The sequence below is a fragment of the Myxocyprinus asiaticus genome, chromosome 50, assembly GCF_019703515.2.
Source record: "Myxocyprinus asiaticus isolate MX2 ecotype Aquarium Trade chromosome 50, UBuf_Myxa_2, whole genome shotgun sequence".
Classification (NCBI taxonomy): Eukaryota; Metazoa; Chordata; class Actinopteri; order Cypriniformes; family Catostomidae; genus Myxocyprinus; species Myxocyprinus asiaticus.
Genome location: NC_059393.1, coordinates 3,116,011 through 3,141,169, shown reverse-complemented (window position 1 = coordinate 3,141,169; position 25,159 = coordinate 3,116,011). Strand labels below are relative to the sequence as shown.

Here is a 25,159-nt window from a genome sequence, read left to right as displayed (position 1 = left end):
ATAGTGCGGACAGTCTGCCTGAAAAGATCTGATTTGAGAAAAAATAAGATTTGTCTGCAGTCTGAACATAGCCTAAGATTTTTTAATTGTTATATTTCTTTCATGACAGTAACATACGGTCAAACGGTCAAAATAATATTTAATGAAACAAAAAGACACACAACACAAACGCACAAATGGCAGCTGCATGTGGCTCTCTCTCTCGAACTGCTGCATCCCGCTGCACTTATCCCTCTCCTTAGCTGATTAGCCCAATTGGGAGCCGGGCATGTGTAGTCACGGCCCGGCCCCGCCCTCCTCCTCGCCACACATACTGTACATTTTTAACCCTAAATTTTACTATCGCAATGTGAAAAAATATGGTTATGATATTCTCATTAATGAAATGCGAAAAAATATGTTCATTGAGAAATTCTCATTATCGTAATATGAAAAAAGATGGTCAAAATGATATTCTCATTACCGCAATGTGAAAAAAGATGGTAATTATAATATTCTCATTACCGCAATGTGAAAAAGATGGTCATAACAATATTCTCATTACCACAATGTGAAAAAAGATGATAATTATAATATTCTCATTACCAAAATGTGAAAAGATGGTCATTATGATATTCTCATTACCGCAATGTGACAAAATTGTTCATTATGATATTCTCATTACCACAATGTAAAAAACATGGTCTTAATGATATTCTCATTACCGTAATGTGAAAAAGATGGTCATTACAATATTCTCATTACAGCAGAGTGAAAAAAGATGGTTATGATATTCTCATTACCGCAATGTGAAAAAGATGGTCATTATGATATTCTCATTACCGCAATGCGCAAAATTGTTTGTTATGATATTCTCATTACCAGAATGTGAAAAAGATTTTCATTGCAATATTCTCATTACCGCAAAGTGAAAAAAATGGTTATGAAATTCTCATTACCACAATGTGATAAAAGATTATCATTATATTCTCATTACCGCAATGTGAAAAAAGATGATCATTATGATATTCTCATTACCACAATGTGAAAAAAGATTGTATTATGATATTCTCATAACTGCAATGTGAAAAAAAATTATCAGTATGATATTCTCATTACCGCAATGTGAAAAAGATGATCATTATGATATTTTCATTACTGCAATATGAAAATAAGATTATCATTATGATATTCTTATTACCACAATGTGAAAAAGATTATCATTATGATATTATCATTACCACAATGTGAAAAAAATTATCATTATGATTTTCTCATTACCGCAAGGTGAAAAAGATGGTCCTTATGATATTCTCATTACTGCAATGTGAAAAAAGATTATCAGTATGATATTCTCATTACCGCAATGTGAAAAAGATGATCATTATGATATTTTCATTACTGCAATGTGAAAATAAGATTATCAGTATGATATTCTCATTACCACAATGTGAAAAAAGATTATCATTATGATATTCTCATTACCGCAATGTGAAAAAAGATCATCATTATGATGTTCTCATTACCGCAATGTGAAAAAGCTGGTCATTATGATATGCTTGTTACTGCAATGTGAGAAAAGATTATCATTATTATATTTTCATTACTGCAATGTGAAAAAAGATAATTATGATATTATCATTACCGCAATGTGAAAAAGATGGTCATTATGATATTCTCATTACCGCAATGTGAAAAAGATGATCATTATGATATTCTCATTACCACAATGTAAAAAATATGCTCATTATGATATTCTCATTACTGCAATGCGAAAAAAGATGTTTGTTATGATATTCTCATTACCACAATGTGAATTTTTGTTATGATATTCTCATTACCGCAATGTGAAAAAGACTGTCATTATGATATTATGATATTCTCATTACCACAGTGTAAAAAAGATGGTTGGTATGATATTACATAACGGCAATGTGAAAAAAGATGGTCAGTATGATATTCTTATTACCACAATTGAAAAAGATGGTCATTACAGTATTCTCATTACCGCAATGTGAAAAAAGATGAACATCTTGATAATCTTATTACTGCAATGTGAAAAAGATGGTCATTATGATATTCACATTATCACAATGTTAAAAAACATGGTCTTAATGATATTCTCATTACCACAATGTGAACAAAAAATGGTCAGTATGATATTCTCATTACTGCAATGTGAAAAAGATTATCATTACAATATTCTCATTACCCTAATGTGAAAAAAGATGATCATTATCATATTCTCATTACCGCAATGTGAAAAAAGATAGTCATATGATATTCTCATTACCGCAATATTAAAAAGATGCTCATTATGATATTCTCATTACCACAATGTGAAAAAAGATGGTTACTATGATATTCTTATTACCGCAATGCAAAAAAAGGATGTTTGTTATGATAGTCTTATTACCGCAGTGTGAATAAAATGGTTTGTTATGATATTCTCATTACCGAAATGTGATAAAAGATGGTATGATATTCTCGTTACCACACAGTAAAAAAAGTCAATTTTGTCTAACATAAAATTAACCCTCACCTTCACATTCAAAAAATTAGAACAAGAGATAAATAAATGAGTATTTTACATATATTTGCACAATAAAACTCCAATAAATATTGAAAAATGGTGAGTAAACCAAGAGATAAATCCTTTAGACACATTAAAATCCCATGATGGAGACTGACTCATAGGCTCTCTATCACAACAGTAATGAGAATCATTATTAAAAACAATAGAAAGAGTAAAAGTAAAACATCTGCATGCATTACAATAATGAGAATTTGGGTTAAAATGTGCTTGAGTATGCTGAAATAATGTGAAAATGCCAAAAAAAAAAAAAAAATATTGTTATTTTATGGCCCATTTTATTTAGGCAAAATATTATTTAATATTTTGCATTAAATTAAGGTTAAAAATAACTAGGATTTTTTCTTGACAGTTTTCATAAGAATCACCCATTGATTGCTCACTTTCCAACGGAATTCACTTCATGAGACAGCACTAGCAAAACAAAAAACACATCTGTATGAATCAGGGGGATACACACACACACACACACACACACACACAACTGCACTGTACAACCCACTACTGGAAGTGACATTTTCGTCAGAGTCAGAGTGGAATTTTGCTGTGGCTAATTTTAGAAATATTTCTCTGGAAATAGAAGACTTGGTTCCTCTGCTGATTATTTCACACAACACACTGCCAAGAAAACAGTGTTTTTCTTTTTTTCCCCTGTGCTTGTGTTCTCCACATGGAAATTGGAAAGAGCTGTATAATGGCACTTAGCATGAAACAAGGGGATCTTCTGCCACAGCCAGGAGGATTTTTCTGTTTGATCAGTTGCGATGAGGTGTTCTTTCATGTGACGTCAACGATCGGAAAGAGCATGTTTCATATTAACTTTACACTTTGAAACTTCATCGGTGTAAGGTTTTGTCATTCAGACCACAGCTTAAACAAATGTGTTTAAGTGCATGGTCATGTTAACATGTCACATTTCTCAGACCGGATGGACCAATCATAGTTGTTTTTAAGGATAGGTTATTTTATTCAATGTTCTAGAGATTGCAGGGGTAGATGTCCATGTGTTTCTTAGGTACCAATCTTTGAAATTAATAGATTTAAACAATCATCATGTTTGTGTACAAATGTCCCCAGTCAGACTAAAAACATTGAATGTGACCCAGTGGAGGATTCGGCTTGTCAGGCTGGTAAACGCTCCCTTGAGGAAGACACCTTTGTTTCAAATAGGGAATAGTATTTGCCCTAATGTCACTAATGGTTCTCACCCATCACTGTTTTTCACTTCTCTTCTCATTGGACAGGGAGGAAAGATTTCACAGTTCAGGGGTCATATGATAGGACACATTTTTTTTAAACAAACAAACAGCATGTCATTCAATAATGTCAAATAGAATAGATTCAAAAGAATCAATTAAATGAAATAAATTCTCAGTCTGAACAATTATAACTGTTATAACTTATATAATCAAAACTACATCAAATGCAAAAGTAGTTGTAAATAAAGCCTAGAATAAGATATGTGACATCAGAAAGTGACATGATTTTCTCTATTAAATATTTTATTAGTTCCACTATTAATTCTATCATCATTTTGTTTTAGATTTTCTGGACTGCTAAAAAAATGTATTTGCCATAAATGAAAGAATCTTTTTTCTTTGATATTTTTTTACAACAACTTTGGTAACCTGGTTAAATGGTGGAGATTGATGAATGTAGTAAATACAATAACTTAAAAAATGGAATGGAATGGGATTATTTACTAGTCTTCCAACCATGCTGTAGAAAGGGTGAAAATTATACAATAAATACAGACATTTGATTTGTTTAAAATTAACTACCTTTCATGATATACTGATTTTAATGAATAATAGTTTATCCAATACTGTACAGTATATAATTCTCACTATAATAAAAGAAAAAAAAAAAAAAACCTTGGATTTGTGCCTCTAATGCTTTTTAAAAAATTATGGGATTACAAAGTATACCCTATACATGGAAAGTGCCAAATACTAATATTAAAATGCCGCCTTATAAAAAAAAAAAAAAAAGAAAGAAAACTCTCGTTAATATGATGTAAGCTATCTTTTATATCCCACAGCTGTAAGAGTTTTAACTTGTGCAAATATTTGGCTACCAGAGATTTAAAAATATTTGCTTGTTTTTTAAGAGTCAAGTGTTTACTTTGACGATTTTTTTTTTTTTTTGCATTTGTGATGTAGTTCAAGAAAACATTGTCTGGAGTGACATTCCCACATAGATCTGTTTGTGATCCCAAAAAACTCCTCATTCCTGCAGAGGTGCAGCGCAGAACAAAGGCATTGTTGGACGTCTTTTTTGTAAGATAAATGGATCTGTCAGTGTGTATTGTTTGATCTTTCTGGGCCGTCGTTGATGCAGTTGACGAATCACTCCCCCTTTTCTTCAGTTTTTCCTTGCTCTGCACTGTTGATTGGTGGAGGTTATCAGACGGCCGCTCATCATTTTCTCTCCCAATGTGACATTTTGACTGTTTATGACACAAGTTGTTTACGAACTTCAGTCTAATGCCGAAATGTAAAATTTGTGTTGTTTTTTATTATTGATTTGACATTTGGCACTTTCTGTTAATACGGTCCAAAGTAAGTATCGCATTACTTTATTAATTTAGTATGAAAAGTCGCTGGTTTTCTAGAAGACAACACATCAAACCTTGTCCTTCTCAACTGTACCCAACTATTAAAATCATACAGCACTGTCATAATTGTGGCATAGTCTGTTTAACCGATGTTAAATTCATTGTATAAAAGGACAATTTAATCATTAACTTATTTAAATGATCTAAAAAGTTATATTAACTGTCCTACATTTTGTGTGCAACCCTGTTACCTAGTGCTGCAACAAAAATAATCGCTAATAATTTGATAATGAAAATAATTGAAAACGAATTTCATTATCAGTTAGTCACATACTGTATGTGTGATGTGTATGGTGAATGATAAAACTAATTTGAAAAATAGCTTTGATGAGTTGTAGCAGGGGAAAAAAGGCACAACCCAAGTTGTCTAATACATGGGAACAATTATGTTTAACACTTCAAAGAAAATCATAATTATTAAGTTTAATTTGGGCCTGTTACTGCGTCAGGTGTGTTGACAGAGTCCTTGTACATTTTATTGATATTTTCTATGTTTTATAATGTAAACATTTTATTAAAGGTAAAGTCATGCACGTATTTCCCTTAATAAATGGTAACATATTTGTTGTTGAAGAGCACATGTAGGTTCAAATAACTGTAATTTATTGACATACAGTGCAAGAAATTATGGTCTATTTTACAAGACCAGTAACTGTAATGAGATAAGCCTATAACAAAGATTCCTACATATTTATAGAAAATATACATCTGGCTACAGAAGTGTGTTACTGTGTTCTGGAAGGAATGTTTGTGTTCCTGCACAACATAAACATAAAATTATTCGAATTGATTAATCGAAGAAATAATCGTCAATTAATCGACAATCAAAATAATTGCTAGTTACAGCACTACTGTTATCACAGGTTTTCAAATCAATTTACTGCATTCGTCAAGCTCAATCATTCAACCCTGTTACAAAAATTATTGTAAGAAAAAAATAATCAACCAAATATTTTTTTTAATATATGGGAAATATGTTTATCAATAACTACAAACAAGCATTTGGTCCCAAACCAGCTGCGTTCATTTAGGCTACATCTGCAACCTTTTTACTTTTATATGTTACCCATTCTGGTGTCATTATTATTTTATTATTTAAATTTTTGTGTTTATTAATATTTTACTAGAAAATATTGAAATAACGCAAACCAGGGTTTTAAAATGTATTCAGCCATATCTACATTTTGATAACAGGCTTGTAAAATTTCAAACTAAATGTAAAAAAAAAATAAAAAATCATTAAAAAACAGCACAAATAATATTTAGTGTGTCCACCTGAGATCATCTCCTTTCACTTGCCCTTTTAACAAGAGTTTAATCCAAATTAAACAAGCCCCGTTTTGTTCCCTCTTCTTGGAAATTGCATGGTGACTTTTTTATATTGTTACATTTTTTTTGTTGTTCTTTTCTATTTGTTGTTGTTTTCTCATTTGTATGCGTGCAGTGTATTTCAGTAAATTCTTACTCATAAGGGTTTGTGAGATCACATATGTTGCCCATACTGAGCCAATCACGTGTCAGAGTTCTCAGTTCATCTGACGACGCGCTGTAGGGCTGTACGCGCTCGTTCATTCATGTAGCACTCATTCACAAAAACGCTGCCTTCTGTTGTTTTGCCTTTATAAAGAGAATCTGTGAATCTGTATGGCAGCTTTAGAGAGCAAGCAGAGAAGGATAAAGAGACATTGGGGGAAGAACAGGAGGTAGAATTTACCATTCAACCTCTTTTTTACCCTTCAGTCTGCTGTGACACAAAAAAGTTAGTTTTTTAAAAAGTTTTTTTAAATACATTTCATACAGACAATGATTTGAGCGCACTTCTTAACATGTTTTCAATTTCTGAATTAAAATTCAATGATTATTTGAGCTTTTTATGACATGACAAGGTTTGACCAGGTTGATGAATGGTAAAATAACTAGAAAATTTCAGTGAAGTCAGTGGTTCAAGAAGTTGTTTACACTTCTTGTAGCAGAGAACACACATAATAATATCTGACATTCTCATTTCCTCTAACACAGATTTTTTACCCTTTTCTCTCTCAGCTCTTTCGTGAAGTGAGGATTATGAAGGTTTTAAATCATCCTAATATAGGTAAGTCATCTTCATCACTGAATATATGAACACACAGCCATTTTATGTGCCATAAATCTTTTCAAGAGTTCACTGATTCGTATAGTCCTGGAGCGAATGAAGGAAAACGAATTTGTTGTGTTGTTGATAATCAAGGGGCACAGGATTGGGCTTGATCTCTAAGCCCCCCCCCCCCCCCCCCACACACACACACACACACTTTTTTTTTTTTACACTTTTAGGTAATGTAATCAGATTATTTTGGATTAGTTTTGGTTTATTTATTGCATGTTTTGATTAGTCTAAATATAAGTGTATTAAGTACCAATTTGCAATAATGTAATCCACATGTAATCATGTAATTCATAAAAAGTTACTGTTTACAAATGCGAATTAATCGAATTAAAAGTACTTGATTTTTTTATGTAATTATGTTATCCAGATTACATGTACTACCTTCTGTGCGACAACTACAAATTTCTGCAGATTTCCACAGAATTGGAACAGTTCTGATGTTTTGGATAATTTGATAATTTGATAATGCTTTGAATTACCAATGAAAGTTTAGTTCTCTCAGCTCCATTTAACCAGTTTTTTCCATGTTTAAATAAATATTAATAAAAAAATAAAAAATAAAATAACAATTATATATATATATATATAAATCAGTGTAGAAAACATCTTGGTTAACCCTGGTTCCCTGAGTGGGAACGAGATGCTGTGTATTCGCTATGGGACACCGTCCAAGTGTCAGGTGGTCTTAAGCCCTTATACAATCACCAATTTATTGGCTGATGGCGCTTAAGTGATGCCCTTAGGGAGCTACATCATGGGCTCCATAAAGGCGCTCGCGTCGCACCATTGAGTCAGGTTTTCCGCAGGAAGGCTCAAGCCTATACAGCTGCTAGAGAGTATGGCCAGCTACGCAGTGTCTCATTCCCACTCAGGGAACCAGGGTTACGTTCTAAATAACCAAGACATTCCCTTTCGTAGGAACTCGAGCTGCATATTCGATATGGGAACAATATACATTCATGCCATGCAAACCAGTAGCTACCAACTATCTAAGCCTGTGTGGAAAGCATATAGCAGCACACAAGCGAGCTAAAGCGTCTGAATAAAAAGAAGGATTTATGAGTTTACTCCTGTTCCAACAGAGAAAATCTGGGAAGCAGGAGTCAAACCCTCATTTAGATTATAAAATCTAACAAATGTATGCGGAAAGGACCACCCTGCTGCCATACAAATATCCTCCAAGGACTCACTTCTAGCCAGAGCTCACGAGGATGCCATGCTCCTCGTAGAATGATCTCGAATACCCGAAGGCGAAGGTAAACCACGTGTTTCGACAGCACTTGAAATTGCATCAATAAACCAATGAGACAGTCTTTACTTTGACACCGAAACACCACTGTTGTGGCCACCAAAGCACACAAACAACTGTTCTGACAACTGTTCTCACAGAAGAATGCAACATGCCAGCCTCAGCATGGCATGACAGCGCACTCCTCCTTGGCAACTGATGTAGGACACCATTGTTCTGTTGTCCGACCGGATGAGGAAATGGCTGTCCTGAATCTCCGGAAGGAAAAACTTTAACATCAGTAGCACTGTGAACATCCCCAGACAGATTATGTGCCAATATTGCAGCTGGCCCGTCCAAACCCCATAGGCTGAACGACTCTGGTATACAGCGCCCCAACCCATGGAGGGTTCACCATGTCGTTCACCAGAATTAACAGAGTTTGGTAACATCCACGCGTGACTTTGAAGAGATGGAACACATGCATCAGTGGTTGAAGTCCCTTTGCGGAGTTCATCCAGCACTGAAAAGGTCTCGCATGCAACATGCCCATGGGAATGACAGCAGAAGCCATGATCATGAGCCCCAAAAGCCTGTGAAATGTTCTCACAGGGAGAACGCGTCCCACTCTGAACATCACTAGACACTGGCGTAATGACAAAAACAGGAGCTGGACAGAACACTCTTGTCTAGGTTTACATGCAGCCCTAGATTGCTCAAATGGCTGAGATCTACATCTCGATGTTGGGCAGCCAAAGTCTCCGAGTGGGCTAACACCAACCAATCGTCGAGATAATTACATCACGTAACCTCCCCCAATGCTCCTACGAGCGTCGTACGGTCCCCTGCACCTCGGGGACAAGTCGACTGGCCAAAAAATGGGGAGAGGCTGCCCCATCCGTGGCCTCTTCTCTTTTTTTCTCCCCAAAAAGAATGGAAATCTTGTTCAGCTGGGGGCCATTAAGTGTCCGCATAGGTGAGATGTCCCTTCCCAAGGGGAAGACACTGCAGAGACCACACCCTACCCGAAGGGGAGGTAATTGTGTGGAAATACGTCACGTGGTCTTACCAAGATTGTCGGTAGTGTCGCACGTGGAGAAGTCCCCGTGGTAGGTCCTACACAGAGGGGACGGAGCTCTACAAACACGGCGACTCTGCCCAAGGAAGACACCTGGTTTACCAACGGGGAAACCATCTCGCAGAAGATACATCACACAGGGTTACAGACCGGTAACCAGCGCATGTGGAGCACCTACCCCAGTACAGGGCATTTTAGCACATGTACTGGGCCAGCATCAAGTTTCTCTGCGAACTCGCCTGCCACAGGGCTAAGGAGGAAGGACATCCAGGGTCCATGGTCTCGTGAACACGACTGGGGAGTAAAAGCACATGTCTTCCCCTCCAGGAGGGGAAAGGCGCTATGCGCAAGCGTTACACCCGGCCAGTTGTCCCGTACACTTACCTGTTTCTACCTGATAATACACGGGACAAAACCAGCTCCACCCAGAAATTGTAGAACCTCACGAAGGTATTGGGTTTTGCCCAGCCCGCTGCTCTGCAGATGTCTGCTAAAGAGGCGCCATTGGTCAGGGCCCAGGAGGTTGCCACACTCCTGGTAGAGTGTGCTCGTAGCCCCAAGGGGGGCGGCACGTCCTGGGCATGATATGCCAAGGTGATGGTGTCAGTGACCTAGTGGGCGATCCTCTGTTTGGAGACAGCGCTCCCTTTCCGCTGTCCTCCAAAGCAGACAAAGAGCTGCTCAGAGTGTCTAAAGCTCTGTGTGTGGTCCAAATAGATGTGCAAGGCACACACTGGACACAGCAACGATAAGGCTGGGTCTGCCTCCTCCTGGGGCAATGCTTGCAGGTTCACCACCTGATTCCGAAATGGGGTCATGGGAACCTTGGGCACATAGCCCGGTCAGGGTCTCAGGACCACGTGAGAGTATCCCAGACCGAACTCCAGGCACATGTCGCTGACAGAGAACACTTGGACCCTGGATGTCCCCAACCCTCTTGATAGACGTGAGTGCAGTCAGGAGGGCAGTCTTCAAGGAGAGTGCCTTTAGCTCAACTGACTCCAGGGGCTCAAACGGGGCTCCCCATATGCCCCGTAGGACCACAGAGAGATCCCACAAGGGAACGAGGTGCGGTCTGGGAGGGTTCAGCCTCCTCTTGCCTCTAAGGAACCTAATGATCAGGTCATGCTTCCCGAGAGACTTACCGTCAACTGCGTCATGGTGCACCGCTATAGCGGCCACATACACCTTCAAGGTGGAGGGGGACAGCCGCCCCTCCAGCCTCTCCTGCAGGAAGGAAGGCATTCCTTCACATCGGGAAGAACACCACGTAGTGAACAGACGCCACTCCAAGGCATACAGGCGCCTCGTAGAGGGAGCCCTAGCCTGAGTGATCGTGTCTACCACTGCGGGTGGTAGGCCACTTAGGTCTTCCATGTCCCGTCCAAGGGCCAGATGTGGAGATTCCAGAGGTCTGGTCGTGGGAGTGTGAGGTCCGAGAACCAAGTCTGGGTGGGCCAGTAGGGTGCTACTAGGATGACCTGCTCCTCATCCTCCTTGACCTTGCACAGGGTCTGTGCAAGTAGGCTCACTGGGGGGAATGCATATTTGCGTAGCCCCCGGGACCAGCTGTGTGCCAGCGCATCTGTGCATAGTGGAGCCTTGGTCAGGGTGTACCAGAGCGGGCAGTGGGAGGATTCCTGGGAAGCGAACAGGTCTACCTGCGCTTGACCGATTCGACTCCAAATCAGCTGGACCACTTGGGGGTGGAGTCTCCACTCTCCCCTGAGCGTGACCTGCCATGATAGCGCGTCCGCAGTGCTGTTGAGGTCGCCCGGGATGTGAGTGGCTTGCAACGACTTGAGTCGCTGCTGACTCCAGAGGAGGAGACAGCGAGCGAGTTGCGACATGCGACGGGAGCGTATGCCACCATGGCGGTTGATGTATGCTACCGTCGCTGTGCTGTCCATCCGGACCAACACATGCTTGCCCTGGATCAATGGCTGAAGCCTCCGCAGTGCGAGCAACACTGCCAGCAACTCAAGGCAGTTGATGTGCCAATGCAGTCGCGGCCCCATCCAGAAGCCGGCGGCTGCGTGCCCATTGCACACGGCGCCCCAGCCTGACTTGAGGCATCTGTCGTGACGACTACTCACCTGGAGACCTGCTCTAGGGGAACCCCTGCCCGTAGAAATGCCAGGTCTGTCCAAGAGCTGAACAAGCTGCAACAGATCGGCGTAATGCCCACATGATGTGCCCTGCGGCACCATGCCCATCTCGGGACATGAGTCTGAAGCCAGTGGTGAAGCGGTCTCATATGCATTAACCCGAGCAGCGTGACTGCCGCCAAGGACGCCATATGCCCCAGGAGCCTTTGAAATTGCTTCAGTGGGACCACCGTTCTCTGCTTGAACGATTTCAGGCAGTTCAGCACAGACTGCACGTGCTTGTTCATGAGGTGCGCCATCATCGAGACTAAGTCTAACTCCAACCCGAGAAAAGAGATGCTCTGAACCGGGGAGAGCTTGCTCTTTTCCCAGTTGACCCGAAGCCCCAGCCGGCTGAGGTGCCTGAGCACCAGGTCCCTGTGTGCACACAACAAATCCCGAGAGTGAGCTAGGATTAGCCAGTCGAGGATGCGGATGCCCACTTCCCTTAGTGGGGAAAGGGCTGCCTCTGCGATTTTCGTGAAGATGTGAGGCGACAGGGACAGACGGACCTTGTGCTGGTATGCCTGGCCTTCGAAAGCAAACCGCAGGAAGGGCCTGTGTCGTTTATACCGCCGAATGCTTGCTAAAATGCATTTCTGCATCAGCATCTTGAACGGAAGTCTGTGCAAGGCCCGGTTCAGCACTCGCAGGTCCAAGATTGGCCGCAACCCACAGCCTTTCTTCGGTATGACGAAGTAAGGGCTGTAAAATCCCTTCTTCATCTCGGCTGGAGGGACAGGCTCTATCGTGTCTTTCCGCAGAAGGGTCGTGATCTCCGCACGCAGGGCAGCGGCGTTCTTGCCCTTCACTGAGGTGAAACGGATGCCGTTGAACCTGGGTGGACGTCTGGCGAACTGAATCGCAAAGCCGAGTCGGACGGTCCTGGTCAGGCATTGCGATGGGTTGGAGAGCGCATGCCATGCCTCCAAACTCCAAACTTCGGCGCCACGTTGAGGAGGCTCGAGCCCCGAACTCGTGGCCGTGCTGAGTCTGGGGACGTCGAAGCACTTACCTGGCTCCGGATACCCACCATAGGACCGGTCAAGGATGGGGGAGGAGGGAAATCGTCCCCATAGTCCGTCAGAACCATCCATGTGTGGGTATGTTTGTGCCACAGCTGGGCGCGCCGGGTCGGGGGGCCTGCCTCCGGAGGGCCATGTCTGCCGTAAAGGTGCGGTGTCCGCCGGTCATGATAACGTGGGTCGTGAACATCAGGTGTGTGACCCAGGAAATGAGGAAACCGGAAACTTTTGTTGACAATGTGGGTACCACAGCCCTCTGGGCATGTGGCAAAATTAACAGAAAAGGAAATTTTCCTCCCGGGGGATGGAGTGGTCTGTCTACCACCTCCAGTGCAGCGGGTCTCCACATCCCTGGGTCGCCTGTCTTAGGGGTGCTTCGAAGCCTTCCTCGGGTTCTTGGCAGCGGGCCGTGAGACGAGGGGCGTCTGCTTCCGGCGGGTGGCTCCATGCCGGGGTGGGCTGTGGCGGAGCCGGTGTTGTTGCCGTAGGGGGACGCCCTTGGCGACGAGCAGACGGGGTGCGGTATCTTGATCCATGCCAGGGCAGGATGTGCTGAATAGCCTCTGTCTGCTTCTTAACTGCCGAGAACTGCTGGGAAAAGTCCTCGACGGTGTCGCCGGATAGGCCAACCTGGGAGATGGGGGTGTCAAAGAACCGTGCCTTGTCAGCCTCCCTAATCTCGACCAGGCTGAGCCAAAGGTGGTGTTCCTGGACCACGAGGGTGAATATTGCCTGCTCGAGAGTCCGCGCCGTGACCTTGGTCGCCCGGAGGGTGAGATCGGTCGCCGAGCGAAGCTCCTGCATCACTTCTGGGTCAGAACTACCCTCGTGCAGTTCTTTTAGTGCCTTGGCTTGGTGCACTTGCAGGAGAGCCATAGCGTGCAGGGCGGAGGCTGCCTGTCCAGCGGCACCGTAGGCCTTAGCCACCAGAGACAACAGAAACCTACAGGCCCTGGACGGGAGTCTCAGGCGGTTCCGCCAGGTGGCAGCGTTCTGCGGGCACAGGTGCACCGCAACCACCTTATCCACCTGGGGAATCGCCAAGTACCCCCTTGGCAGCCTCACCACCGAGGGTAATGAGAGCGGAGGAGCTGAGATACCGGGTCTGGGCATCGAGAGGTGCCCGCCACAACCTCGTAAGCTCCTCATGCACCTTCGGGAAGAAAGGGACCGGGGTGGGTCACGGCCGTGAGCGGCGCTCTGGGCCCAGGCACCAATCATCAAGCCGCGAGGGTTAAGGGGGGAGTGAAGGGTTCCAATCCAGCCCAACGCTTGCAGCCACCCAGCCAAGCATGGCTGCCAGCTCCACGTTGGCCTGCGACTGGGCGACCACACCTGAAGGTGGGAGCCCAGCCGAGTCCTCAGCATCAGACTGGACGAACCCGCTCTCCGATGCTGCGATTGACAGCTCATCCTCTTCGCGAGCCCCGAATGAGACCGCAAACTCGCCCTGAGATGAGCCGGCGGTCTCATCCTAGAACTCGACCGGGACGAACGAGCGTGCTGGGGAATAGGAAGTCCGTGGGGGGTTACCCGGTGGAGCGGCTCCCATTGGGGTCCCCAAATTGCCCCCAGTGCTAACCGACACAGCCTCATACCCGATAGGTAGAAGGACCAAGGCGGGGAGCCACTGGGGTGGCTTTCCCTCCGACGAAAGAAAGCCGCGACCGCAACGTTGCCATGGTCATGTTCTCGCAGTGAAGACATGACTCGTCCACGAATGCTGTCTCCACGAGGGCAGCGCCCAAGCACGTAAGACAGCGATTGTGGCCGTCGGAAGCGGAGAGGTAACGACCGCAACCAGGAATTATACACAAACGGAAAGGCATCTTTAAAAAGATGCTCTCTGTGAATGCCACTCTTTTAGAAGGATAATATACTCTTTCAGAGGAAGAATATACACTTTTAGTCTGCTGAAGCTCCCAGGGGCATTCTCTGCACTCCACCGGTACAAGAGGGGGAGAAGCTGCTGTAATGCAAGGCAAATCCAACAGCTTTGCAGAGGTGGATGGATCGGCGGAGGAATTCAGCTCACTGAAACACAACTGCTCGGCTCCGAAGAGAAAATCTGAATGAGTGGTTGCGAGCCAGCTCCTTTTATACCTGTATGTCCAGGGGAGTGGCACGCCAATTTCCATTGGCCTTTTCTCAAAGATCAGAGGTGTTTGGGGCTCCCAAGGGCGACCCCTAGTGTCACTACATCGACACAAGTCGAGTGAGTGACAGATAGGGAACTGCCGCTATCCATACAACATGCCACGTAAAAATCAGTTTGAAAAAATGTAGGTATAGTAACATATTTCTATAAGATCAGATTGGAGTCACTGAAAGAACAGTTTCATTAGTCATTTGCTGATGATTCGTCTAAACTGGTGCTACATATGCGAGTAGTCAGCAAAACTAATGTAATAGAAAGACATGTTTTCTTTTTATTGTCTTCGTTCTATTGTGCAGCACCCAGACTTTTATTTTATCACATTTAATTCAGACTGCAAATTCACACCTAGGGTAAAACATTGTTTCTTGTGTCGTGGTGCATCATGTCGCTGCAGCTCTTTGTTTGGCCCCAAAATGACCCTCACAAACTATGATGAAGATCTGCCTGTGACCTCTGGGGCTACAAAGACCATGATCTGGAAATGCTGTCACGCTAACATCTCTCTATGCCTCTCTCTTTACTTACAGCTCAGTTTCATCCATGACATTGCACTTTCTCTCTCTCTCTCTCTCTCTCTCTCTCTCTCTCTCTCCACACACACACACACACACACACACACACACTCACAGACACACACTGCTAAAAACATTTTCTTACCAAGTATTTTTATTTTATTTAAACATAAATTTAATTGAGAAGCAAAATAAGATAATAAGTCTTGTTTTCTTGTATAAAAGATTACTGAGGTTTATGGCTTTATATGAAAAAGTGTTTTCTAGGGCTGGGTATTTATACAGTATTCCTGATTCAATTCTGAATCAGAAAGAGTTTTGTTGCCAGTTATGCTTACACACACAAGGAATTTGTGTACAACAATACACAGATAATAACAATAATAAAATAAGTGAATAAAAATATTTAGAGAAATACACAATAAGACAAAAAAAGCATATGCACTAATATTCTATATATACAGATCTACTGTTACTGTTTTGTGGCTATTTTACTTCACATGGGAATATTTCAGCTATAGAACTTTATTTTCGTGAGTGCCTTAGTCAAGCGCAATGCGCAAAGACGTGTCCAACATCTTATCTAATTTTCGTGAGTGCGCTAATTCTATGCGCAATTTTTGTGCCAGAGCAAGCGTGCGTGGGTGGGAGTGTTTGTGCTATCTGTGGGTGTATGCGCGCAAACTGTGGGTGTATTGTATGTAAATGAAGTGGCGCATAGCACAATTTGCTATTTTACTAAGAAATGCGTGATTGTGCTAAGACGTTTCAAAAGCAGGTCTGGTTTCGGTGCAGTGTCTGAATTCATTTCCCTTATTTGCAGTTTGGAGATTCCACCAGCAGGTGGTAATTAAGTTCATATCCAAACTTTGAAAATACAGTGGAACATCAAATTATGGCATTTTATGAAACACATTTTGTTTTTAGATTTGTGTTAAACTATCTATAGGTCATAGTTTATTTTTTCAATTATTATTATTATGTTTATATTTACAATTGTATTTATGATTTAATTTGTATTAATATTATTTCACCTGTTGTCATAGAGTGATTTTTAAGTAACTGAAAAATGGGCCTGTGGAAGTAATTGGAGAGGGTAAAATGTTTGGATTTGTTATGATTTTTTTGACCCCTTCGTTATTTTGATTATATTTTCTTTTAATTTGAAGTGTAATTTGAATTAAGAAATATTTTTTTGTTTATTTTTTTCGTGTTTCAATAAATACATTTCTTTTTCTTTCGGCTGCTCCAGTTAGGGGTCGCCACAGCGGACCATCCGTGATCCATATATTTGACTTGGCATAGGTTTTACGCCGGATGCCCTTCCTGACGCAACCCTCAGTGGCTGGGGGACTCTCGTTTCAGTAAATGAATTACATTTTTCAAAATCGACCGGTAGAAGCGTAGTGCGTGCTGATACAATCACAATTAATACTGGCCATGATTTGTGTGTCAGTAGATGAAAATTATTAATAATACTTACATTATTTTTAATTTAACGGAGCATACAATCAAATCCTGAACCACATTTTCCATGCTTATTAAGGAGTGTGTCTCTTGAAATATGCCTGACATTCAACAAGGATGCAGTTAGTGCACAAAAAAACGTAAGTCCATATTTCTATTCTTCTAATTCATTTGCATACAGTCCATTTACACTGCCAACTTCTTATGCATGTGCTGTATTTATTTATTTAGCTGGTGTTTGACAGGGAATGGACTATTTAATAGGGTGCACATGGTGCAATAACCAGAGAAGAACCTCTGAATTAAATTGCACTTGATCCAGCCCATTAGCGCTTTGCGCCTGCAATTTCGCCAAACCCACTTGCGCCTAGACTTTGCACATGCTTGCATGAAAATACCAAAACTCCATGGCCGTGCCCTTCAACTCTGCGCTTATGACTAGTGTTGTCACGATACCAAAATTTCAGTAGTCGGTATCGATACCAGTGAAATTTCAAGGTTCTCAATACCAATTTCGATACCACAACAAAAATATGCTGATATGGTAATGTGTGACTAACACACTCCTTTAGTCTATTTAAAGTAAAATTTCAATGTAGATAATAAATCAAAAGAAATGCATGTTTTCTTCAAGCGTTTCTCAATTAAATATGCAGTGCTTAAGTGTTTTTAAGTAGGGTCCTACTGAAATCTGTTTTCAATTTTTTTTTCCCAGAATTCCATGTTTTAAAGTTTCATTTAATTTCATAATCAAAATGGTGCCTAATCAAATTAATTCCTAATTCTTTTTAACAGGTGAGAATAGAACAATTATTTTTCAACATACCATTGCTTTTTTTAAACAAACTTTTATTCAGTACAGTGCTTGTGATATAGCGCTTAATTATTATTATTATTATTATTATTATTATTACTGCAGTGAATATTATATTTAACTATACAATTGATTTCTGTTGCAGTTTCTTCAATTTCAGGCGTCTAGCTGAATTATTTTGAATCATGCTTTTATTTTGATGTGTGTTTTTGGCAGAAGTCTCACTTCTCTGGATAAACAGTTCTCTACATGGCTGAGTGTGATCAAGTTTTTATTTGTGTAGCGCTTTTCACAACAGACATTGGTTCAAAGCAGCTTTACAGGAAATTATGCTATAACAGAAAATAAAGCTGTAATGTCTTAGTCATCATTGCACCATTGTGTGTAATAATGAAAGCGCTCATGCTGTGATTATAATTATATAAATATAAATGTAATTATATAAATATATAGTTTACATGGGCTGTGCGCTTCACAGTGGTTGTCATCTCATAAAACGCAAATGATTCTCAATGTCTGGATTTTCCAGTGTATAAGCAGTCGGCTTCTCACATTCATATAAAGCACGCATCTTATACAGACTAAGATTGCAGAATTTCACAATTTTAATGTTATTAATTGTGCATTTCAGTGTAAAGGGAGTAACAGAGCACACACTCAGATTTGTGTGTGAGCATTTGAAAGCGGTCGTGTGTCAGGCAGTGTGCGGGTACTGGATTGAGTTGGTGCTCGGTACTACCTGTACTACAGAGGCACTGGTATCGTTACACCTTTTTTATTTCATTTTCGACTTGGTACCAAAGTACCGGTACTTTTGACAACACTACTTATGACTTAAAGCATAGCGCTGCGCTAGCGCTCTTAAAATAGGGCCCTCCATGTCCATTTTGTTTACATGTGAAAAACATTCTCTCCCAGCGAATGTAGTTTATGATTCAGTGGACCTTCTAACTTGGAACAATACGAAAGTATTCATTTTATTAATTGTATTTTATCATTAGTTTTCCTTCATTTTGATCACATTTTATATTCTTTTTTCTCGCATTGTAGATAATTGAGCATAGAGTAAAAATCTTTGGATTTAAGAATCGATATCAAGATTGTTCCAATGAAGGATCGCAATTAATCTGAAAATCTATATTTGTACCCAGCCTTATTGTTTTCCATTGGAATTAAGATTATGTTAATCTTATATTTATCTATCTCATTGGTAAATAGTCTTGTTTGAAGCATAAACCTCACAATTTTTTATTAGAGTTCTTTGAAAACAAGAATCCTATAGGTAGGAATAAAGTCCTATATTATATCATTTTGCTTCACAGGTAAATATATCAGTAACACTTTATAATAAGATTAAATTTGTTAACATTAGTTAATGCACTAGGTATCATGAACTAACAGCAATAGTTTTTATTACAACATTTATCAATGCTGATTAATGTAAATGTATACAAATACAATTGTTCATTGTTCATATGTTAGTTCATAATACATTAACTGTTAGTGTATACAACTTTTAAATTAAAACATTAGAATAAGTCAAAACTTACATTAACAAAGATTAATAACTGGGTGATTATCACAAAACCCGCCAATAATTTGTCCTAGGAAAAAGGTCCTGTTTTACTCCAAAGACACAAATAAGTAAATATGTTATATTTATAATTTAATTCTAAATTAAAGAAGGCTTAAATAAGGCCAGGATATTTTTCTTTTCTCCCCATTTTGGTCCTCGTGGTGGCGTAGTGACTCGCCTCAATCCGGGTGGTGGAGGACAAATCTCAGTTTCCTCCATGTCTGAGACCATCAATCCGCACATCTTATCATGTGGCTTGTTGAGTGCATTACCACGGAGACCTAGTGCGTGTGGAGACTTCACGCTATTCTCCGTGGCATCCATGCACGACTCACCACGTGCCCCACCAAGAGCGAGAACCACATTATAGCGATCACGAGGAGGTTACCCCATGTGACTCTACCCTCCCTAGCAACCGGGCCAATTTGGTTGCTTAGGAGACCTGGCTGGAGTCACTCAGCAGGCCCTGGATTCGAACTCGCGACTCCAGGGGTGGTAGTCAGCGTCTTTACTCACTGAGCTACCCAGGCACCCCCAAGCCAGGATATTTTCTTAACATGTTTCGTTATAATCATCCAAGTGCTGTAAAATTACCGTTTACTGATAGTTCATGTTAACTAATATTAACCAATGTTAACAAGTACAAACTTACTGTAAAGTGTTAACAAATTGTCTTGTTTTAAGTGTGTTTAGATACTTTCAAAAGGAAAACAAGGCAAAAGTACTGAGTAAGAGAATAAGTTTTCTCTCTCTAATTCTTCTCTGTCTCTCTCTCTCTCTCTCACACACACACAGTTTTTATGGTATTGTAACAGGGTTATTTATATTGCTAATGGAAGGGAATCACCAGAGAGTCATTAAGACGGGCTGTTTTAGCACGATTAGCTGTTTAGACTGACGTCTGCCCAGCTCAGCTCTTTTCTGCATCTCTCTTACCTACAAAATACTCCCTTTTCACTTCTGTATCGATTAGCATGACTGGCTGTTTCTGACTGGCATACAGGGCCGCATGCGTGTCAGCGCTGGGTGCTGATTGGCTGAGGCTGAGATGGATTTTAGATTAATCAGACTGAAAACTACTATTACCCACCCATCCCTGTCAACTTACTCTGTGCCTGCAGATTCCCTTTGTACAACACAAATACACACACCAAAGTTGCTGTGGAGTTGCTGCCTATGTAGTGTTTCAGATCTGTATCTCATGAGGTTCCATGTCAGTTAGCATGCAGACTTAGAAGGATGCTGACTATGTACACAGTAGACAGCTAGGCAGCTCACTAGGGTTTGACATGAGAGCCTCTGTTAGCAGCTTATATCAAGATCACTATAATTTACTAGTTAAACATACTGTTCATTTAATGATTGTGTAAAAAAATCAAAATCAAAATTCAGTTCATTGTCAAACTTTTACATGTTTGTAGATACATTGTGATCTGTGAAAAAACTAACTGTGTACTGCAAATGTGTTGTCAATTCAAAAGCTATCCCTAATGTCTCTCTCTCTCTTTCCTTCAGTTAAGTTATTTGAAGTCATAGAAACAGAAAAGACACTTTATTTAATAATGGAGTATGCAAGTGGAGGTGAGTTTGATGGATGCTCTCAGGGTGAAATGCATATTTAATATCAATATTAGTGCATGTCATGTTCTGTCACAGATCTCTGAATGTCTGTGTGTTTGTGTGTGTCAGGTGAGGTGTTTGACTACTTAGTTGCACATGGGAGAATGAAGGAGAAAGAAGCTAGGGCCAAGTTTCGCCAGGTAAGATACACTCCTCATACCAGGAACCAGAATCAATTAAAATTTTAGTAAATCTTTTTTTTATATAGTTACATTTTTTTATTGAACTATAAATTATGCACTTTGACTTGTACAAATAGTGAGTAAAAGCAATTGTAATTGTCTAATAAATAGGCACTTCTATCTAATAAGTACAAATGAAAATGGAATAGATACTTACAAACTATTGTATGGGTAACTAAAGTAGTAGCTACAAAGTAAGTACTAGTAACTAACGAATAGTCGTTAATATAACTGGAATAAGTACTACAAACTATTGGAATACATGGTCTGAAGTAAATTGTTGAACAACAAGATACCAATAGATTTAAATAGCAAGCATTTTATAATAAGTATTCTCTAGTGGAATAGTGACTAGTTGGGAAAAAAATTAAAAAGTACTGATAAAAATGGTATAGTAACTATTGGAATAGTAATTAAAAATAAGTAAACCTAATTACTACTATTACTTTTGGAATAGTAACTAGTTCCAAAACAGTACTACTATGTAATAATTGTAAGTACTAGTAACTGCTTGAACAGATACTAGTCACTATTGGAATAGTACCTACAAATAAGTGCACCTAATTAATAGTTAGTAAAACTTGAATGGGTACTTGTAAAAGCTGGAATACATATTGTACTAGTCAGAAGTAGATATCTGTACTCTGGATCCCAATGAAATTCAGAAGCAAACAATGTGCAATTTGTTACCAGTAAAAAATTTTACTAGTCACTTTTGGAATAGTGACAAGTTGCAAAGACAATACTAATATCTATGGATGGGAACTGAGTACTGATTCTTGTTCAGAACCGGTTCCAGTCTTTAAAAAAATACTGGAATCGTATAATCTTTTTGACTTTCGGTTCCTTTAAGGATTCTGCGTGCAATTTTTCGTCGATGCGGCTGGAACACCATCCTGAAATACTCTTAACAGTGTTTCCAGCAGCACATCTCTGCAGCAGCGCTGCCCTCTACTGACTCTACAGTGTAAAACACACAGCTCTACCAGTGTATTTGATTCCCAATCGAAGGAGTCTCGAGCCGGCTCTTTTGAATCTACAAGGGGAAACATATGCACTTTCGGTATAGTTCGAGTCCTGAAAGAATTATTCAAAGGAGCTGGTTCTTTTGAATCTACAGCACAAAACATACGCTGCTTCCGGAATAGTCCGATCCCAAAGAATGATTCTAATGAGCCGGTCCTTTTTAATCTACAGCGCGAAACAAACATCGCTTTCAGTATAGTCCAGTATACAAGTAATCTTATACTGATGTGCAAGTTATGAGTGTCCAACATGAAATTAAATAAGAACTGTTGAAGTCTCACAAGCCTGAAGTACAACATTAGGCTACATAACACAGTCTAAACTGTCTCTGGAACTGTTACTCTTTATTTAATCAAGCAGTGCAGTTACTGACTGGTTGTTCATATGACACTTTATAATTAAAGATACACAAGTTTTGTTGTAATAAGTACAATTTTATAAAATAATTAATGAAATATGCCATCACATTTCTTGTTTGTTTAGATTTGTTTATTTAAAATATAGTTAGGAGTAGGGCTTGGCGATATATTGAATATTAACGATACAATCAAGATCATTTTGCTGATGATGTAAAATTGACCAGTAGTGTGAATATCGCGATGATTTGAATGTGATATCATTTGGCCATTAAGTTTCATAAAGAGCGCATCAGTAGACTAATTTCATCAGGGCTGCACAATTAATCAAAATTACATCAAAATGGCGAGTTGGTCCTATGTGATTATTAATCCACAAAAGGCTGTGATTTAAAGACAGATAAACAGGGTGTGTGACGCGCTGATCTGTCTGCATGTGCATGGCGGCGCTCTCAGATCAGTTCATGTGCATTGTGAAATCAAAGTAATGCAGGTTCGAGCATTCGCGTAATTCCAAACATTAGTAACAGTTACAAGTTATTATACAAATCTACAAATGTGGCACAGAATAACAGAAAAGATTACAGGGTTTTATGAAATGCAGAACATTGTAAACTGTCAAATTCACATAGACCTTTTTCACAGACTGTGATGCCGCGTTTCCACCTTATTTAGCAGCGTAAATCTAGCAAACTTTTTTATATTATAATTTTTTTAAATATTGAGTGTAAGTTTATGATATTACGCTTTGTGTTATATTACCCTGGAATCAGTTTCAAAAATTGAATTACTACAGCTGTGAGGGGGTTTCTATTACAGCTGCTGAGAGAGTGACTGTAAATTTGGCATCTCCTCCCATCTGACAGACTTAATCCACTGCTCTCTATTTAATTTTTTTCTTCTGGAAAGTCATTCAAATGTAATAGTGGATTTTTTCATTTGGTTCTTGGAGCAAATGGGTAAGTGAAAATAATATCTGCTGTGGATCTCCCATTCACTCCCATTCACCACTGTCGAAGTTTACCCTGCAAACGTTTACTTCCACGTTCCAAAGCCCAGAGTGTGAAAAAGGACTATTGCCTTTTCTGTGTCTAAATAAAAGCTCCTTGTGAAGTTGAAGTAAAAACTGCAGCACTTTCAGTGTCAAAATAAAAGCCCCAGGTGAAGATGAAGTAAACAGGACAGATATATTACTTTTGTATAACGCAAATCTAATAATCAGAATAATAATTTGAATTCAGCAGTATATTATAATAATCAACCTGATGTGTCCCACAGTAATAATTTTGTATTATGAAATGTTCAACTGGGGTTTCAAAAATAGGTTAGTGAAGTAGCTTTGTACAGTAAAAACATTTAAAGGTAAATAATGCTTTTTATTAAGCTACTATGTATCATTGTGTATGAAATATTAATATAAAAAAAGTGCTTGTCAATGAAAATGATTGAATTTCATTCTCCCTTGTGTTTATTTAATGAAAAACAAATTAGTCTTTAAAATATTTAATCTACTTGGCTACAATGGCTGTTTGGAAGAAATGATGGTTCCTCTGATAAAACAACAAAACACGTTTGAGCCATTCTAGAGCAAATACATAATTATCGAGATATATATCGAATATTGTCAATAGACTAAAAAATATAGCGATATAATTTTTTAAGACATATCACCCAGCCCTAGTGAGGAGCTATTACTGGATTGTAATTATGTCTCTGAAAAGTCTGCAAACATACCTTTAACAAGAATTGTATTCAGTTTATTTCTGATTTGTTATATCTGCTCTGTAGAAGGCTGAATTGATCTCATCATTTGGTAACAGACAGCAGATGGTAGTAAATACAAAAAGAATTGCATTTCTCATTTCCAAATCATTCTTTTTAGAAAAGGTACTAAAATAATTACTGTAATCGTTACTGGAACCGTTAAGGAACTGGAATTGTTAGAAGGAATCAGAATTGTAACCGGAATTGTTCAATTCTTTATGATTCCCATCCCTACTAATATCTAATGCAGTGGTTCCCAACCCTGTTCCTGGAGGCCCCCCAACACTGCACATTTTGTATATCTCCCTTATCTGACACACCCAATTCAGGTCGTGGAGTCTCTACTAACGAGCTAATGAGTTGAATTAGGAGTATTTGATTAGATATCCAAAATGTGTTGTGTTGGGGGGCCTCCAGGAAAAGGGTTGGGAACCACTGATCTAATGAATAAGTACTAATAAATAATTGAATAGATACTAGTCACTATTGGAATAGAAGCTACAAATCAGTATCTGATTAATAGTTAATAGTAAAACTGGAATGGAAATGAGTAAAAATGGGAATATTAGTCTGAAGTAAATAAATGTGTCCCGGACCCCAATGGAATTCAGCAGCAAAAATTTGCTATTTGTTTCCAGTTACATTGGAACAATTACTAGTCACTTTTGGAATACTAACTAGTTGCAAAACAGTACTAATATGTAATATTTATAAGTAATAGTAACTGATTTAACAGATACTAGTCACTAATGGAATAGTACCTACAAGTAAGTGCACCTAATTAATAGTTTGTAAAACTGGAATGGGTACTAGTAAAAATATGAATACATACTTGGCAGAATTAAATTTCTGTATCCTGGATCCCAATGAA

The 25,159-nt window shown here is 39.7% G+C and overlaps 1 protein-coding gene across 3 annotated transcripts in view; it reads left to right on the top strand.

The window, feature by feature from the left end:
* LOC127438689 (serine/threonine-protein kinase MARK1-like) overlaps window positions 1-25,159 on the top strand; it is a 103,799-nt gene that overhangs the window by 32,893 nt on the left and 45,747 nt on the right. For 2 of the 3 annotated variants that reach the window (XM_051694458.1, XM_051694457.1), the window contains exons 4-6: window positions 7,233-7,281; window positions 20,856-20,921; window positions 21,030-21,100. In XM_051694458.1, the coding sequence (XP_051550418.1) occupies window positions 7,233-7,281; window positions 20,856-20,921; window positions 21,030-21,100 (186 nt within the window). Of the gene's footprint in view, window positions 1-7,232; window positions 7,282-16,892; window positions 17,091-20,855; window positions 20,922-21,029; window positions 21,101-25,159 lie in introns of those variants that run through there. The other variant, XM_051694459.1, reaches the window with a different exon arrangement.